General features: G+C 44.1%; 1 protein-coding gene across 2 annotated transcripts; it reads right to left on the minus strand.

Annotated features, from left to right (window-relative positions):
• Window positions 1–10,666: 10,666 nt before the first annotated feature.
• On the minus strand, window positions 10,667–13,693 carry LOC135387108 (uncharacterized). 2 transcript variants are annotated; one of them, XM_064616493.1, is made up of 2 exons: window positions 10,959–13,693; window positions 10,667–10,898 (listed from the first exon to the last, which is right to left on the minus strand). In XM_064616493.1, the coding sequence occupies exons 1-2, from the start codon at window positions 13,486–13,488 to the stop codon at window positions 10,879–10,881; spliced, it is 2,550 nt and encodes an 849-aa protein (XP_064472563.1). In that variant the 5' UTR covers window positions 13,489–13,693; the 3' UTR covers window positions 10,667–10,878. The 2 variants fall into 2 exon arrangements, with proteins under 2 accessions (XP_064472563.1, XP_064472562.1); XM_064616492.1 differs by having other exon boundaries at window positions 10,667–10,901.
• Between the last annotated feature and the right edge of the window lie 6,617 nt (window positions 13,694–20,310).

Consider the following 20,310-nt stretch of genomic DNA (forward strand, 5'->3'; position numbering starts at 1 on the left):
TTTTACCTGCCACTAGTATCTTGTTGTTCTCTGCCTTTCTCGCATAAAGCTATGATGGTGGCGCCATCTGGTGTGATGTCTTGCAACTCGGTGGCCACCTGTCGTCGATCTCTGCAACTACAGGCCTTCAACAAGCAACATGGCAGTCGCTGGTAAAGGAGGGGTCCCATAGCCTTGATTTGAGCAGCAGCAACAGAGCAACAGCAGAGGAGCAGCAGAGTTGCAGCGACACGAGCGGTCCCATAGCTCTGGGCGAGAGCAGCCTTTATTTTCGTTAGACAGCTTTATTTCACTAACAGCAACGTACGCATTTGACAGCCACAATAAATCAAAATATCGAATCCTAGTAACGAGGCGATATTAATACGACAAAATCCTGTAAAAGAGTCTCCGTACAACCGCAGCAGGTGCTGCACGGCAGTGCGAAAGGACGAACCTACGTTGAATGTCACGAGCCTTCCTACATATCAACGAAGAGTCAATTTGGTAATATAAGGCTCAGACCACTACCACAATCATTTCACAGTCCACTTGTGAGATACAGATCCATAATATATCCCACTCATATCAGCCTTTCACCTAGAAGTGCGTTCCTACTTGTGTGTACTAAAAGGCTTAGCTACTGCGTACGCCTTCGGAATGTTCGAAACGTAAACAATGGCGTAGTTCCCAACACCTTTTGGACTTCCTACGCCGCTGCTGCCGCTAATTCAAAACGAAGCTATGGGACGCCTCTAGCAGCAGTGCAGCCGCAGCAGAAAACTGCTCTGCTGCCATGTTGCCGTGTTGCTGCTGCCGAACCGCTGCTGCTGCTCGCATCAAGCTATGGGACCCGGCCCTAACTCGTGCGTTCCGTAGCGGTTTCTTCGCCACAGCGTCGTTGATTTTCGAATAAATTGTTTCTCCTCTGTAAATTCTCCTCACTCACTGTAAATTCTCCACTCTATTTCTATTTTTTTTCTTTTTTATGGACGCAGGTTGCCGCCAACACACAGTGTGGTCTGGACACGAGTGAGGTGCTCCCCAATTAGTGTGGTGACTCCCTGGAGGGTGCTGGAGGGGTTGGGTGTCGGGGGTCCCAATTAGCTGTAATTGCTAATTTAATCGTGTTTAGACCAGCTCGGTGCAGCTGCAGTCTGTGTCCATCCATTACTGCTCAGGCCGGGTCACACCCGGAAAACTCGGCCCGTGCAGAGCTCTAGGTCACAATACTGTCGCTTCACTCATTTGAGAATGGTGCCAAGTGAGCAAAGGCCGTCGCTGTGGGCTAGACCTAGGGCCCTATCCTCGTCAAAACTAATCGACCTCGATTACGTCACAAGGTGTAGGGCGGGGCTACCACGAAATACTACGCCCTCAGACCCCTCCCGTTTCAATGGAAATTTATACCTAGTTTTCCGTCGCCGACTCTCGGCCCTAATCTCGGACTGTGACCCTACGTCATTTTGACGTAACAATGACGTAAAAGATTAGTTTCAAAGCGTAAAAGTAATGTAGCGAAAGAGGGTGGATTACTTTGAGCGGCGACGGGTTTCCTGATGAGCCCGCATGTGCACTTCTATTTATTGTGCTGTATAAAGTCTGTATGGGCTCGTAACAACAAAAAATTCATATCTTTCTTGATTCTTCTTTAATAATGATAGAAAGCACCGCTGCACAACGGGCTTCACCGCGTAACACAGTTCCTCTGCGCGGATCGCCGCCTCGTATGCGTGAGAGTGGCGCGCTTTTCGAAGTGTCGTACAATCAATGTTCTTGCAACATAGCGATATGCACACAACTCATCGATCAAAGGTCACTGTTTGTTGAGTAAAACTATCAACACTCATTTGCGGTACCATTACCACCCCCACAGCTCACGAGCAAAAGAAGCATATTGAAATGCGGGTAATCATTTCGCATATCGAGCACACGCACACACAGAAAAATATTTTAAAATAGCTCACAAATAAAGCTCAAGATTTAAAGCACGAACCGATTTCTCATAAACGCGTTTACGGCTCGCGCCAACACTGTCCGTTCGATCCTTTGCATGATCCTTTGCGGTTGTATCGTTTTGTGGCTTGCCATCAGCGCTATCTCACGGCCACATACCGCAATTATAAATATCAAGTACAATCACGGTGCCACACGAATATTGCCGTCTTGCACGCCTATACGTCATCAAAAATGACAAACAGCAAAAAACGAAATTACGAACGTGCTTTTCCGCGCATTTTTCACGAAATTTAGTTTTACGTTGGTACAGTGTCCCGTTTCCGACACCAAAGAACCGAAGCAACAAGCCACGGCGGGCATATCACAGGTGTGGCCTCCGGATTCTCAGGAGGAAACACTGATACGGCGGGTCGCTTTCGAAGATAACAGGTTAGGCCATTGGTTGATAAAAGGTGTCAACCACTATTAATATTCACGCCCTTTTCGATTGTGCACCAATGACAGAAAAGATCTAAAGTAATCGCCGTCGATTACTCTGACGAAGATAATGCCCGTAGTGTTCTTTATCGGTCTCTCTGTCTCTCGGCAGTCACGTCATTGGGTCTGCTGTTCCAGCAGAGACATAAATGGCGATTCGCGCGTGTGTTCAGAAAACGCACATTAGCTTCAACGTTCTCTTTATGACCATTTCGTTCTGTTGTCCGAAAGGGCACATACACTAATAACCGTTTCGGAGAACACATGTTGTATTGTAGAAGTTTCAGATCTTAGCTAGGTAAGTGGTAAAGGGAAAACGTTAACCTTAGCCTTATAGTGTCCCTCATAGCGTCTGAACGGAACCTCACAAAAAGCAGTTTTCTACCCGTTCGTCAAAAAAAAAAAAAAGTGAATTAGCTACTGTTACAGTGCGACAATCGACTGCCCACCATGATGTTCACTGTGCACTATCTTGTCTGCTTTGTGCTCCACGCGGTAAGCGGTTCTCTGTTTATATATTATTTATTTAAAGGTTTGTTCACCCACAGCAAGTGATTAAGACGAGAGAGGAACGCGTGTAACGCAGTGGAAGTGACTAACTTTCTGGGGGCCGGAGGGAATGTCACTGAGGGACTGCTGACGCATCTCCCACAATTCTTTTTTATTAAGTTCATTCTGGGTCAATTCATTTCACATCCCATTGACTCATATAGATTCTTCTGCAGACTAAAAAGGAGTTTCTGTCAAATGTAAACCTCATTTCTTGTACGGGACGGACGTAGCACCGCATAAAAGCTTCAAACAAAACGCAGATCAGATAGAGCTATGTCGACATTTTCCCGTGCGATTGCCTCCCATTAGGCGCGTTAAACGCTGGCGGCAGCACTATGCTGTGTTATTATTATCGACATAAAAGTACACAACTGGTATCTGTACACGTGTCAAAGTTTGGTTTGGTAGTTAATTCAGCAACCGCATCGTGTGTTCAAATAGACCGTTTCTCGATCATCTCTACTCATGGAATTAATTAAGGAACTTGTAAAAGGCACGTATGTAGGATAGTGGTTTGCGCCGATTTTAGTGTGTGACGAATCCTATGCAACTTTAATCCCAGCCGGGGCATCGAATGCTACAGTCACTCGGCGCTAGCTGTGGTCCAAACATCTTACGATAGATGCAAACGGTTTCAACGTTCCCCTGAGAGGGCAAAGAATATTCCACGCGACTTTTCGTTGAAATAGTTTGAACCTGTTTGATAAACTGTTATTTATGATAAACAGTCGAAAAAATAAACACGAGACGCGTCGCATCTTTGGGGATGGCTTTGCCATACTAGCGGGTATTACCGATTGCGTCCCAACAACTCGATAGGCTACAATACTGTGGGTTTAGCCATTTGAAAATAGTTCGAAATGAGCTTGGGACTTCTTAAATGACCAAATCTAGTGTTCTTTATAGATCTCTCTCTCTCTCTCGGCAGTCTCGTCATTGGGTCTGCTGTTCCAGTACAGACATCCAGGGCTATTCGGGGTATCTTAAGCAAACGGTCATTAACTTCAACGTTCTCTTTATGACGATTTCCTTCTGTTGTCCGAAAGGGCACATACACTAATGACGCTTTTCGGAGGACATATGTTCTAGTGTTGGAGTTTCAGACCTTAGCTAGGTAAGTCGTAAGAAAGGGAAAACGTTATACGTAGCCTTATAGTGTCCCTCATAGCGTCTGAAGGGAACTTCACAAAGAGCAGTTTTCTACCCGTTCGAGAAAAAAAAAGTGAATTGGCTACTGATATAGTGCGACGATCGACTGTCCACCATGATGCTCACCGTGCACTTTTTTGTCTGCATTGTGCTCTACGCGGTAAGCGGTTCCATGTTTACAGTCGTGCCTCGTCAGTATGGACCTTAACATGGGCAACTCGAATTATGGACTGTTTTTGTGGGGACCAAGGTTTTTCAATGCATTTTCGTCCTGCTAATATGGAAACTCGCTTTTCGGACAATGGACAATCCAGCAAGGTACAAACCATATGTAGTCCATGTATTTTTGTCTCGTTTTTATGTACGATATCAGTATGGAGAGCAAGCCTCTCTCCACAGTATGCAGTAGAATGTTTGGAACTTGGGACGAAGGTGCCCATATTAATTAATATGTGTATTATTTGTTCATATGTTTATTCACCCAAAGCAAGTGATTAGGAGCAGAAAGGACCGGCGGTAACGTCGGGAAAGGGACCAACTTCCTGGGGGCTGAGGGAATGTCACTGAGGGATTGTTGACGTATTTCCCACAATTGTTTTTATTGAGTTCATTCTGGGTGAACTGATTTCACATTCATTGATTTCTTTTAATACTTCTGCTGACAAAGGGACACCCTCAAAAGGGGTTTCCGTGAAATGTAAACCTCATTTCTTGTATGGGACAGACGTAGCACTGCATAAAAGCTTCAAACACAACGCGAATAAGATAGCGCTGTGTCGAAATGTTCCCGTGCGATTTCCACCCGTTGGGTGTGGTAAACGCTGGTGGCAGCACTATGCTGAGTTATTGTTATCGACATAAAAGTACACAACTGGTACCTGTAGATGTGTCAAAGTTTGGTTTGGTTTGGTATTTAATGGAGCAACACCATCGCGTGTTGGTAGACCTTGTCTCAGTACGTTATAATCATGATATAAACTCAGAAACTTGAAAAAGGCACGGGTGTAGGGCAGTGGTTTTCGGCGATTTTAGTGTGTATTCTTATCCTTGGGGGTGTAATAGGGGACGGGAGCTACTGAACACCCCAAATACATCCCAATTACACCTAAAAAGTTATGGTCGTAGTTATCGCTGTGCCATTAAAACACGAATCATCATGATCATCATCAATACATAAAAGTATTGAGACACCACAAAAACAACACATCAACACACAACAAGAGTTGTATTTTTTTTAGGGTGTAGGGTGCTTCCATAACCTTCACAGCAGCCCACATAAAATATAAGAGGAAATGGGTTATTCCTGGACATGAAGGGCCTGGAAAATCCCGTATGACGTCATGACTTTCCCGGACACGTCCACGGGCTATTGACCCTCGTGCAAGGAGTTGTGCTTTTAGTTAAACACAGTGCAGTCGCTGGGCACCCTACGGGGGGTGCTGTTGTCAAGGTACCACATTGATTCATTATGTAAAAGTATGTATTCTTCAAACACAGTATTATTTAGGCTCGGTGACATTTTTTTTGTCCTTGTTTACCACTCACTGATTCATTTGAGAATATGATATTCTGCGCTTGTCTACGGCATAACCTACCAATCATCACTACAGAATCTCCAGGTAGCCCAAAATAACTGCATCAGAACCATCATGAAGATTAGACGCAATGAAAGCGTCCGGCATCTGTACCCTCTGTTAAACATTTTACCTGTGGGTAAACAGGTGAAGCATCGCGCTTTGTTAATTACGTATAAATTACTACCACGTTTATATGCCGCACATCGACATGATCTACAATACTAATACTGCATTCACTCGAGCATCTCACGAGGTCATACGAGGACCCTTTCCTAAAAGAAATCAAAGACTGCTCTTCATAGCGAACCCTGAGACTGGGAAAAAAACACACTAAACAGGAGTCTCAAACACAGCTCAAATTACCACCAGCTCGCCTGCTTTCTCGCCGCTCTTTATGTTTCAGAGACTGCATTTGGGCAACAGAAATGCACCAGGTAACCGAAAGGAAGAAGCAAAAGAAGAAATCAAAGGCTTATGCGAATGAATTTCCATAGGATCCACCAATGGATCTTCCCAATTTTTATTTACATCTAGCAGGTGTCCCTGGGATATATCACTGTTATATTCAAAACACCCTTTTAGGTGTGATAGGGTAATAATTAGGGTGTATCTCTACCCTTACTCCCTTTTTACACCCTCACTGGAAGAACTGCTGTGTCTGGACGGTGTGAAATGGATGTGAAAAGGGTGTGATAGCTATTGGAGATATTTTCGGTAGCACTTTTGCAGTAATGGGTGTGAAAAGGGTGTAAACAAGCCAAACGTGGTCAGCTCTGCAAGTATATCATGCAGGATATCTTGTGTTCAAAGAATGTACAGATGCGCCTCTGAGCTCACTGCCAGAGCTTAAAGCTCAGCTACGCCGATTTTCGAGTGTTACAGAATGGAATAGTACTCACACGATATGTTCATAAGGGAACACTGATTATGTGTGCAAAATAGTCAACCCAAACTCGTCGCGGCTTTTCGAAAAAGTGAATTTTTAGTTCACTGACATTCCGTCTTGTGGCCCGAAAACCCGTGTCGACGTCACATTCGTGGTCTGCGCGTGCTCCGGCTTGGCATGACATTTGGCTTGGTTTGGTCTTGGTTCTTCCGCCAAGCCGGCTTGTTTCTCCTGCTCCTGGACTTCACTGAACTCACGAGGAACGTGTGTTTTGCTTCCTTCGACTGCAAAGCATTTGCTGGGCCAGTACAGACTACCTGGTGTGTTTCGTGAATGCGTAAGCGTTTTGCTCCCGTCTGCAAGAACACTTCAGCATGCACTTCCAATGTTTCAAACCCCAACTTTCCGAAAGGCGAAAGAAAAAGCTATTGACTGCAACAATCGGTTACTCCACTGGGTGTCACCTTCGAAAGCAGCGATTTGATCTGTTCATTTCGCTCATACGAATGCTACGGAAGCCATGCGCAACTTGTTTGACACGAAGTCGAAGATGTCTCGTCCGGGATGCTGTGCTAACCTCATCTGCAGCAGGGGATTGCAGGGGCAGGACTAGGCATAAGATAAAGGTAAGGCGCGTAATGTTAGACAAGTCAGTCATGCGGTGCAAATGCCATCACATAGAAAAGAAAAATGCGTCATACTTTAGAAATTAGGCCCTAGCGAGTGTATTCTCAGTACAGATTTGGAATTGCCTTATTTGTTCAATGTTTTTGCAGGCATTCTGGCACCACCGAAAAGCACTTCACACACGCACACTTCACGTCTCAACTATCATCGTCTGGGTTTCAAGCTGGAGGCTGTCACCAGTGCCAACCACACGCCCCTTCAAAGTTCATCTGTTTTTGTTGACGGAACAGTGACACCTGGTACTGGGACATTTCATTTTATGATGAATCAAGTGCATTGCATCACTTGTGCTCGACTTCTTGTGTTCGTGTACCCTTGCTGTTGCTCGCTAGCTTAGGGCAACCATGCCTAAGGTGTTTATATTCTTACACCAGGCAAAATTGAGACACGAAAGTGCGTTTCGGGGGCAGTTGGATGTGCTCGTTCTGAATATCACAACCGTTTTAACACATCGGGAAATCGGCGTAGCTGACCTTTAAAGGGACTATCGCATCCGGGAACGTATGTACGATACCGAAAGGGTAATGTTCTTCACCACTTCAGAGTCAACTTTGCCAAATTTCTCTTCCGAAAACAGCTTGCATATTAAGTAAACGAGTTTTAAAGATCCGCATTCCATCTGCAGCCACGACGATGATGACGTAAGCCAGGCGCACGAATTGGAGCGCAGCGCAGGGCGATTGTCTCCGAGATCGTCTGCTTGTCGTTCGCATCGCAATATACTAAGTGAAAAGTCCTCGGTAAATACGCTGACTTTCGCTTACCAGTATGAGTGCAGACGTAACCATGTTACGTGAAACACGGCGTTACGCTCCTGGCTGTACGAACACGTTCAACGTTAACCAGAAACAACATTCCGAGAGCCGGTAACAGAGAAGACGCCGTCCCCTAGCATTCCGCCTCGCCCGCCCGCCTGTCGGTCGGTTGCCAAGGCTACCAAGGTCCCTCCGGCCGCTCCGTGATTGGTATTCTCCATGTCAAAGGGAGCGCAGTGATTGGTCTCGTCCGTGTGACGTTTCCAGAGAGGGAATCCCGGAATGCGTCGTCTGCTCTTGCCAAGTTTTATTTCAAACTACACAGGAACAACGCTGCCAATTCGCGTCGGGTTTTCGGCGTTATTATCAGTGATGAACGCGGAGTAAAAAAGCACTACAGTTTCGGAATCGACCGGGACGGATGCGATAGTCCCTTTAAGTAACGAGTAAGTCTTTTGCCTAATGGTGACTACTGACTAGTTAAATAGAAATTCTAAGTGACAAAACAGTGCTGTGAGCATACGGAGCACAAGAATAGGAACAGGCAGGGACTGACTTCTGGGCAACAGGGTATGCATGCTTGCAAGATTTGCTACAAACTGTACTAACTAACAATACTGCTAACGAACAATACAAACTAACTACACTGTTACATAGTATAAAGAAGCGCAACATTGTTGTGCCAACTGCGACCGAGAAAAACTCAAATGTTATGTGTCAGGAGAGATGGTCGATTGCTGGTCTGTAACCTTTTTTTGTGTCCTTCTTCACTTCCGACATTTCTATTCAGTGTATCTAAATATGTTCATTTGAATAAAGCTGTAATTTTTGCATTTTCGTATCCTTGCAGGGTGACGCTCGAGACAATACACCCTTTTATTGAGGGTGTAATGTCTCCTATGGGTGTACATTTGCACCTAAAAAGGCGTTAGTTATGGAACCCTCCAAAACACCCAAAAAGGGTGTAATACACTGGACTAAAAACACCCTTTCTGAAGGGTGTATTTTCTGCTTGTGGGTGTTGATTTACACCCTAAAAGGTGCTAGTTATGGTACGCGTGAGTACACCCTAAAGAGTGTTAGTTATGGTATCGCGTGATTACAGCTTTATTTAAGAGTGTTTATAATTTAAGAGTGTAGAAAGTGAGACAGTTTTCGATGTCACATTATTAACGTACAGCTAACGTCGGGTAGACATATGTGACATGTGCGACTTTTGTGGGACATCCCTGGGATATTACTGGTTTAGTGCAATGTAGGTGGACCATCCGTCGTTTGGGAAAGGTTAGTTTGGTTGGGTTATTACATGTTCCTTTCGAGTGGATGTACGCTGTCCGGTGTGTGTGAAAAGCTGGTTGAGATTGAGTCATTACATATTTCCACGGAGTGGATGTAGGCGGAGCATCCGGTGTGTGTGAATGGTTGGTTTTGTCTACCTTCTAGTGAAGCTGTTGGTGACTGTTTCACTCTAGTTGGAGCTTATCAGTGTAGCTTAGGGGCGAATATCTGTCATTCAACGTATTTGTCACAACGGCAGACAGTCCTTTTCATGTGGCGTAGGAAGGGAGTTGCCTCAGGACAGAAGCCGCCGATATTTCGAACAGAGACTGTTCTTCTTCTGGGCACCGTCCTCTGTGCACCATCTTCATGGGGTTCTTAGAAAACAAAGTTCTCAGCGCCCTCACATTAAAACCCACTGTGTACCTTCGATACATCGATGATATACTGATAATATGGGAACACGGGGAACATGAATTTCAAAAGTTCGTAGATTTACTGAACACCGCGCATAGCAACATAAAGTTCACATCACAACAGTCAACTCACCTAATTAACTTCCTCGACACCATAATATCACTAGACAACAGTAGTATAGATTCGAGTCCCACAACGACATCCTTTTTCTAATCCAGTTCTAGGAATTTCTAATCCACCACCCATTTCTAATCCAGGTGAAGCCAGGTTTAATCCAGGCTCCACCACTTCAGGTGATCCATCCAATTTCTATGAGATTGGCTACCCTTCATTGCCGCATTTGTTCATTCGCTCATAGACACCAAAATTATCTATTCTATTCAATTCTAAGTTGGCTCATAGACTTCCAAATCGCTCTTTTTTCTAATCCATTTCTAGGAATTTCTAATCCACCACCCAATTCTAATCCAGGTCAAACCACTTCTAAGTCCTCTGGTTGGTTGGTCACAGCTCCACCCCTTCATCCATCAAATTTCTATGTGATTGGCTACCATTAATTGCCACAACATCTGCTCACTCGCTCGTAGACATCAAAATGATCTATTCTATTCAATTCTAAGTCGGCTCATAGGCTTCCAAATCGCTCACCTGTCTATTGGTCCGGGGGTGGTCACTTCCATCCATTTCTAAAACCTAGTGATTGGCTTGTTGGCTTCCTGTCATACATGCTCGATAGACTCATTTGTCATTTCCACTCTCTAGTTACTCGGTCACACGCTTTCAACTGCATATTGCTTCATAATTCCAGCTGCAACATAGACAACCGCTCGTGGGTCAATCCCATTCATTTCTAGGCCAGCTCACAATTCCCTCCAAATTGCTTATTGGTCCGGGGCGGCATTCTTTTTTAGCCTGCGTCGACTCTCAGCAATGGTTGGCACACAAAAACATGGTAAATAGTTTTCAATGTTTATTGAGTACATCATGGCAGTCTCGGAGATATTGTAGTTCTCCCTGGGGACACATCCATGCACGCTGTATATCTCCGCTAACATCCATAGTGTTCTTCACATAGGTACTATATGGATCACCCAGGCACTCATCCCTCTCTGTCCATGACCCAGAGGCAAACCGCAGGAGAGAACAGCATGTGACAGAAGCATTAATTCTCTTCCTGCACATCTTCTGAAGCAAAAAAGAATATTATGAGCTTCACTAGTTATATCACCCACTTAAACTTACCATATTCATAGCTTCCATAAGGATAGGAGTCGATGTCATTGCACAGGTATCTCTTGTCGTCGTATGCCATCAGACTTCTTTTGACATTTCTGATGGTGTACATACACTGCTTCTTTCCAACGATTGATACTTGTTCATTCGATACGCTCATGTGATTGAACAAGGTATTGCAGTATGTCTCATGGAGGAGGTGCTTGCGTACAATATTCTTTTTGACCCCTTTAGCTCTTGCAATTTGCCTTCCTCCAGCTAATTTGATGGAGTACATTTTAGCTTTCAAACAAACTACTTCCTCAATAGGTACACTACCAGTTTCGCTTTTGAATGCCCCAAGCCTTCCACGATTCTTTTCACTGTACAGTGGATGATCCCGATCGAAGGAAGACAAATCTAAGTGGTCGTCGGCAATCGCTCGTAACTGATCTTCGTAGTCCTTGCAGAACAGGCCGAGGATCAGAGAATCCGTGTCAAAGTAACAGGTAATCACCGGACAAGTGAGCTTACTCAGCAAGGTTTCATAGTAGAATGAGTACATGGTTAATTTACTCAGTTCCAAAATCGTAAACCCAATCTGGAGCGGGAAATCACATCGCACTTTTCTTTTGCGCATTTCGTACATGACACAATCCGGGGACAAAATTTCCATCCTCACGCATTCCGCCCGACTCCCGAGCCGACTCGCCGTCTCCTCATCGAAGGCTACTCGAATATCACGCATGTTAAATTTATTCAGAAGTGTTCTCCCAAAGACTGCATTATTTGAGAGTTTGTAGAAGTTTTTTTCGAATGTCGTGCCCGAGGCAACACGTCTGGCAACATTGTCCTCGATGTAGGGACGCAGGAATGGCGCCTGGCGAAATTTTAGAATTCTGTGAATTTTTGTCACCCTCATGCCTAATCTACAATAGAGTGCGAGCAGCGCGTAATGAACGACGTACTCGACTTTGTCCTTGCACGTAAGCAACAGCTTTTTGCTGTTAGCAGGCTGATACATTAATTCTTCGAGAAGCCCTCGCTGGAATGGCGAGAGCCATTCCTTTGGGACGACTGCCTTCTCAGGAGCCAGGGGAAAGTACCGTGTCAGTGCGTGGATAGATTTTGGATACTCCAAGTCACATACATACACGTAGCCAACGTCTGAATCAGTGGGGTGACGCATAAAATCCACGGAGCTAAAATCCTCGAGCCATTCGAAATCACCAATGGGGAGGTGCTTTATCATACTGAATCCGTAAAGATTGTTGCAATCTATGTATGATATGTACACCTCCTCTTTATCGGGATCATAGCCACTACACAGAGGGTTGTTAGCCCGCAAATGACGCCTGCTCGCCTGACAGAGCCCGCCTCTAACGCCCGATTCGATGGTTCTGTACATGTCCTCATCGATGATTAACTCCAATTTTGCCTGCGTGTAATTTAGAGCGCATTGCCACGAATAGGATGCCAGAGAAACACAATGAAGCAATTCCAATCCACGCGCGCTGTAGCACAGACGTCGGAAGTGCTGCATCACGTCCGCATGTAGTAGGGCATCCGTTTTCAAGTACAGTGCATTATAATCTCTCAAATTTGAGCATCCAAAATGTTCAAATACGAGCAGCGCATACTGGTAGTCCTCTTCACTTATATCCTCCCCCGTGAGATCGTTTCGAAAGGAGGATTTTTCTGGCAAGGCCAATTCATCATACACTGCAAAAGAACTGACATGGCTGTACGGGAATACACCTTTACGAAGTAAAATTTCGTAGTCGTTTCCAAATGCCTGCTTCAAACATTGGAATGCCTCTGCACCACCCATGGATTTGACGGTTTCCACGAGCTCCCCCAGCGACGAATTTAGATATTGCATGGTATCTCTAAACAGGAAGGTGCCAATTTCGAAAGAACGAATTTTTTCCATGGAGCTGGCCACAATGAAGGGAGGTCGCTTCCACCCGAGAACGTGAAATTCCCGCAGCAGCCCGGCCAAATCGTAGGACAAATTGTGTACCATGATTGGCAATTTTTCCCTTGTCGTGCACGCGACGTTACAGGGGTTACACAATGTCGCGATATAATTTGTCTCGTCCGCACTACAATGCTTTGAATGGTCGTGATGCCGGACACGGGGTAGATCTTCGGTAAACTCCTGTTTACAGTACGCACAGTGGGTAGCAGCTCTGTGCTCAGCGCATTGCTCATCATTCAGCACCATTGCGGCGGGGCAAGCGTTCAGAGCGATCATCTCATCCCGCATTTCCATCAATGCTCTCACGCACTGCCTCGCAGCATCTTCTCCATGGTGCGTCCTGATGCGCATCACCTTTGAGTCGTGGGTGCGCACAAGCACAGCACAGAAGCTAGAGGTAATGTGACGTTGCATGCCAACACCACTGGGTGCGAGTACACTCTCCGTGTCCAACGCAACGACGTAGTTGTACTGCTGCATGTACTGTATTTTAGTAAATTCTACAAAATTTTCTCCGGGTTCACAAAATTCTAATAGGATTTCGTTCACGTCCGCGCAAAGGCGTCGATGTTTCGCCATGCTCTTTTCCTCATTAAAAGAGCGAGTGCAACGTTCGCATACGAAACGCGTGTTCTTTCTCGTCAACAAACGCTCGAGGGACTTAATTCCGAAAAAATGCTCGTCAACCTCCAATAAGTGAATTTTCTTTTCGCTTTCCAGTTTTGGGGGTCGTGACACGTGCACTCCCTGATCGACGTACGCGTACACGTACACAGATATCCTATTTTTCTTTCGAACTCGTCCAGATCAGAGAATGAAACAGGGAAGCGAGTCGGCCACCAGTAATCTGCTGCATAATTTTCACATTTTTTCCACGAATTCCTTTCCTGTGGATGCAGGAGAGCGAGTGTATTGTATTTAAAACATTCACCCTCCTTGAGTGCTGGTAAATGGATATTCGTTAACACGTTCCTGCGTTTAGCCAAATTTGTGGGAAGTACCCCCTCGCATCCAAACTTTTTAGTTTTCACAGCGGAAATACACATTTGAACTTTTTGGACGTCAGTGGATACAAACCCACTACCCTCGCGCTGGTAATTTTCAATGCGCCCGGTGGACTCCTGAATCACATCCATCAAAGTATTTGCGATAGCTCCGTCGCTGTGGACTTCGCGAGCAAGCGCCATAAAATGAGCTAAGTGTGTGGTTACATCCCCTCGATTTTCTTTCATCATTAGAACGTCAGAACAAATGCAAAACCTAAAGGGTATTCTTTGTGCTCGCAAAATAGCAATTATATTGTGGAGGTGGTTCATTAAATATTGTCGCAAGTCCTCTACTCCCTGATCGTGAACAGATGCCAATAGCACAAACGCTTTGACGATACCTCGAAATGCGCTATCAGTTTGAAAGAAAGGCAGGAAGGAAATGTCCACATAGGGATGTGATCGCTCGACGTGAGCATGCAATGTGGCAGGTGAAATGTCTGGAGAAAATGGTGAATTCTCTTCCAATGGCTCATCGTCCATGATATCATGAGGATCAAAAAAGCAGAACACGCATCTAGGCACTGAAAAAAAAAAAGAAACACTAAGAAAACGTGCACCACAGAGCGTGGATGAAAAATACTTACTTTTGAAGCGAGCTCCGCACACTCCCGAGGCGATGCGAAGACTGCTGCCTCTTTACACATCCTCCCCACTTATATAGCGGCGACCTCGCTGCATGCCCCAACATGCACGGGTGCGAGGAGTCGTCATAGCATAAAAATAACTCGCTCTGCATGTTCAAGGTCGCAGCTTGCCCTTGGCTTCAGGTAATGCTCCGTCCGCCTACACCATTGCCGCACCTGAGCGCAAAGTTCGCGCTCTCATCACATGTCATTCCGACATGCAAGTCGCTTCCATGAGCATGCACACACCCACCCCTTTTTGTTCACAGTGGCTATGGAATTTCAATAATATTACTTAAATGAAACAAATTACAGTGAAATGCAGATTCATCTCAGACAGGAATTTCTGCCCTCAGCGTAAAACCCTCAGATACCAGCATTTCTGCTCGAATAGCAAAATAGCTATGACTTCAAAAATTAAAGCTAACAAACTACCATCAACTGACAAAACACCCATTTCTCCTATCAGATAATTATTGCATAATGCTACATACAGTCGCATTGCCCCAGCATAAAGAAACCACAGGACAAGGGTACACAAATTCACTTAAGCGATGAGGGAAAAGGCTTAAGACCTCAGGAATAATCGCAGAGTCACCACACATCGCTACGCGGCTAGCACAAGATAACAACAAGATACTAGCGGCGGGTAGAATCGTAACACTGCTAAACAAGTCCCAACATGCCATGATGACGTCACAAACCAAGAAAAAAGCACACACGCGCGCACACACAGCAGCTCAGGAATGCACAAGGAGAGGTGCTTTATTGGAATTTCTACTCCTGGCTCAGACACCAACATTTCTGCTCAAATACCCATAACTGCAAGATTAAGTACTGCTTACTTCATCGAGCACCCAACAAAATCAAACAAACAAACAAACAAACAAAAACAAACAAACCCACTTTCCGTGATAGAACACTATTCAGCTTTACCAAGTGATTTTCTTCTGCTTTAGCAGTGAAAGAAAAAAAGAGCCATGAAAAATTACACGTACTTTTGCTTGATTAGCTATAACTGCAAAAAAAAAAAGAAAAAAACGAAGCACATGCTAATAAACGGAGAAAAAGGCACCCATTTCTGCTATCAGATAATTATTGCATAATGCTACATACACAGTCGCGTTGTCCCTGTGTAAAGAAAGCACAGGACATGGGTACACAAATCGAATTGGGAAAATCACTTCTACTCGCGCAGCATAATAAGCTGATTTTTTTTTACGGGCGAAAATTTCAATAAGAAGCCACTGCTATGCAAGTGCAACAACCCTTACTTTTAAACCAACATTTCATGCAATACCACATAAATTTATCACTCGAGTCACACGAAAAGGCATACACAATGTACTTACTGGTTAAGTGGGGTCACAGTTGCACACACACACACGCAACACAGACACAACGAGCGACAGTGAAAAATAAGAAATTACACGCACTTCTGCTCGAATAGCAAAGTGTCAAGCATGACAAAACACATTTTCTACCACCAGAAAATTATTAAACAGAATAATTCGCAAAAATTAAGCTTGTGTGGCAAACACACAACCTGAGGAACACACCCATTCACATCTGCTTTCTGAATTTGTTATACAGGCGTGAGCGATTCGATAAGAATGTAAAGCACGCTGCTTGGAGAAAGCATATATCATGTGCAGCGCGGTCTACTCTATTGAAAATGCAATAAACCTTATTTTTCAAAAAAAAAAAAATCACAGTCGGCATAATATACCGCAACATCGGCAATATCACTGAAGTCAAACACATTGAACTTACTTGTCAAGTGGGGTCCCAGCTGCACAAACGCGCACGCACACTCACACATTTTTAGTGCCTCACAACGAGCAAAAACCCGAGGTCTATTCACAGCCACATAAATTCATATTATTCCTCACGTCAATAATTATCCAGCCATCGTCAAAACGGGGAACACGCATATGCCAATGCGAAACAATAGGCCTTCGCGCCGGATGTAATACGATATCGCCAGTCGACCGTCCCAAAGCAAAAAAGAAACACTGCATCTCAGGAATGCATGTTGCCTATACATCCAAGAACAGCGTGCAGCAATTATAACACAGAATGAGATTAATTTCTTTGTACTTTTGTTTGCTTGCATATAAATATTTCACAAGAAATATTACAGAGTGTAAAAGGAGAACAGCATTCGCTACACCCTGTAGCTCTTATCATTTTTAAACAAACCAGTTTTCATAACCACACTACCATTCACTAAGTAGGGGAGTCACTAATGATTCAAATAAGATAAAATATCATTCCATCATCATTGATTGCAAACTTCACGCAAGAATAAGCCACTGCTGCGCGTCGTATTTTTCTTATAAGAAACACCAAATCTCGCCGTGTTAAACACCAACAGCAACGATTTTTTTTGTATTTTGTATTTAATTTTGTCGTTTCCAGCAGCTCATTACTTTGTGCGAGTCATCAAAAATTAAAAATTTCTGATCTGCTGCTGTTAAAGTGATAAAACAGTGTGCCTGCACGGGGAAACTATAACGGAGCGCGCGTCATTGCGTCAAGCGTGTCCTAACTGCGTGAACGGGCCGGGATGCGGCACACGTGGGGGGGCACACTGTTTTGTGCAAATTTTTAATTTTTGATGACTCGCACAAAGTAATGAGCTGCTGGAAACGACAAAATTAAATACAAAATACAAAAAAAATCGTTGCTGTTGGTGTTTAACACGGCGAGATTTGGTGTTTCTTATAAGAAAAATACGACGCGCAGCAGTGGCTTATTCTTGCGTGAAGTTTGCAATCAATGATGATGGAATGATATTTTATCTTATTTGAATCATTAGTGACTCCCCTACTTAGTGAATGGTAGTGTGGTTATGAAAACTGGTTTGTTTAAAAATGATAAGAGCTACAGGGTGTAGCGAATGCTGTTCTCCTTTTACACTCTGTAATATTTCTTGTGAAATATTTATATGCAAGCAAACAAAAGTACAAAGAAATTAATCTCATTCTGTGTTATAATTGCTGCACGCTGTTCTTGGATGTATAGGCAACATGCATTCCTGAGATGCAGTGTTTCTTTTTTGCTTTGGGACGGTCGACTGGCGATATCGTATTACATCCGGCGCGAAGGCCTATTGTTTCGCATTGGCATATGCGTGTTCCCCGTTTTGACGATGGCTGGATAATTATTGACGTGAGGAATAATATGAATTTATGTGGCTGTGAATAGACCTCGGGTTTTTGCTCGTTGTGAGGCACTAAAAATGTGTGAGTGTGCGTGCGCGTTTGTGCAGCTGGGACCCCACTTGACAAGTAAGTTCAATGTGTTTGACTTCAGTGATATTGCCGATGTTGCGGTATATTATGCCGACTGTGATTTTTTTTTTTTTTGAAAATAAGGTTTATTGCATTTTCAATAGAGTAGACCGCGCTGCACATGATATATGCTTTCTCCAAGCAGCGTGCTTTACATTCTTATCGAATCGCTCACGCCTGTATAACAAATTCAGAAAGCAGATGTGAATGGGTGTGTTCCTCAGGTTGTGTGTTTGCCACACAAGCTTAATTTTTGCGAATTATTCTGTTTAATAATTTTCTGGTGGTAGAAAATGTGTTTTGTCATGCTTGACACTTTGCTATTCGAGCAGAAGTGCGTGTAATTTCTTATTTTTCACTGTCGCTCGTTGTGTCTGTGTTGCGTGTGTGTGTGTGCAACTGTGACCCCACTTAACCAGTAAGTACATTGTGTATGCCTTTTCGTGTGACTCGAGTGATAAATTTATGTGGTATTGCATGAAATGTTGGTTTAAAAGTAAGGGTTGTTGCACTTGCATAGCAGTGGCTTCTTATTGAAATTTTCGCCCGTAAAAAAAAATCAGCTTATTATGCTGCGCGAGTAGAAGTGATTTTCCCAATTCGATTTGTGTACCCATGTCCTGTGCTTTCTTTACACAGGGACAACGCGACTGTGTATGTAGCATTATGCAATAATTATCTGATAGCAGAAATGGGTGCCTTTTTCTCCGTTTATTAGCATGTGCTTCGTTTTTTTCTTTTTCTTTTTTGCAGTTATAGCTAATCAAGCAAAAGTACGTGTAATTTTTCATGGCTCTTTTTTTCTTTCACTGCTAAAGCAGAAGAAAATCACTTGGTAAAGCTGAATAGTGTTCTATCACGGAAAGTGGGTTTGTTTGTTTTTGTTTGTTTGTTTGTTTGTTTGATTTTGTTGGGTGCTCGATGAAGTAAGCAGTACTTAATCTTGCAGTTATGGGTATTTGAGCAGAAATGTTGGTGTCTGAGCCAGGAGTAGAAATTCCAATAAAGCACCTCTCCTTGTGCATTCCTGAGCTGCTGTGTGTGCGCGCGTGTGTGCTTTTTTCTTGGTTTGTGACGTCATCATGGCATGTTGGGACTTGTTTAGCAGTGTTACGATTCTACCCGCCGCTAGTATCTTGTTGTTATCTTGTGCTAGCCGCGTAGCGATGTGTGGTGACTCTGCGATTATTCCTGAGGTCTTAAGCCTTTTCCCTCATCGCTTAAGTGAATTTGTGTACCCTTGTCCTGTGGTTTCTTTATGCTGGGGCAATGCGACTGTATGTAGCATTATGCAATAATTATCTGATAGGAGAAATGGGTGTTTTGTCAGTTGATGGTAGTTTGTTAGCTTTAATTTTTGAAGTCATAGCTATTTTGCTATTCGAGCAGAAATGCTGGTATCTGAGGGTTTTACGCTGAGGGCAGAAATTCCTGTCTGAGATGAATCTGCATTTCACTGTAATTTGTTTCATTTAAGTAATATTATTGAAATTCCATAGCCACTGTGAACAAAAAGGGGTGGGTGTGTGCATGCTCATGGAAGCGACTTGCATGTCGGAATGACATGTGATGAGAGCGCGAACTTTGCGCTCAGGTGCGGCAATGGTGTAGGCGGACGGAGCATTACCTGAAGCCAAGGGCAAGCTGCGACCTTGAACATGCAGAGCGAGTTATTTTTATGCTATGACGACTCCTCGCACCCGTGCATGTTGGGGCATGCAGCGAGGTCGCCGCTATATAAGTGGGGAGGATGTGTAAAGAGGCAGCAGTCTTCGCATCGCCTCGGGAGTGTGCGGAGCTCGCTTCAAAAGTAAGTATTTTTCATCCACGCTCTGTGGTGCACGTTTTCTTAGTGTTTCTTTTTTTTTTTCAGTGCCTAGATGCGTGTTCTGCTTTTTTGATCCTCATGATATCATGGACGATGAGCCATTGGAAGAGAATTCACCATTTTCTCCAGACATTTCACCTGCCACATTGCATGCTCACGTCGAGCGATCACATCCCTATGTGGACATTTCCTTCCTGCCTTTCTTTCAAACTGATAGCGCATTTCGAGGTATCGTCAAAGCGTTTGTGCTATTGGCATCTGTTCACGATCAGGGAGTAGAGGACTTGCGACAATATTTAATGAACCACCTCCACAATATAATTGCTATTTTGCGAGCACAAAGAATACCCTTTAGGTTTTGCATTTGTTCTGACGTTCTAATGATGAAAGAAAATCGAGGGGATGTAACCACACACTTAGCTCATTTTATGGCGCTTGCTCGCGAAGTCCACAGCGACGGAGCTATCGCAAATACTTTGATGGATGTGATTCAGGAGTCCACCGGGCGCATTGAAAATTACCAGCGCGAGGGTAGTGGGTTTGTATCCACTGACGTCCAAAAAGTTCAAATGTGTATTTCCGCTGTGAAAACTAAAAAGTTTGGA

This window comes from Ornithodoros turicata, chromosome 3 (assembly GCF_037126465.1).
Source record: "Ornithodoros turicata isolate Travis chromosome 3, ASM3712646v1, whole genome shotgun sequence".
NCBI classification, from domain to species: Eukaryota; Metazoa; Arthropoda; class Arachnida; order Ixodida; family Argasidae; genus Ornithodoros; species Ornithodoros turicata.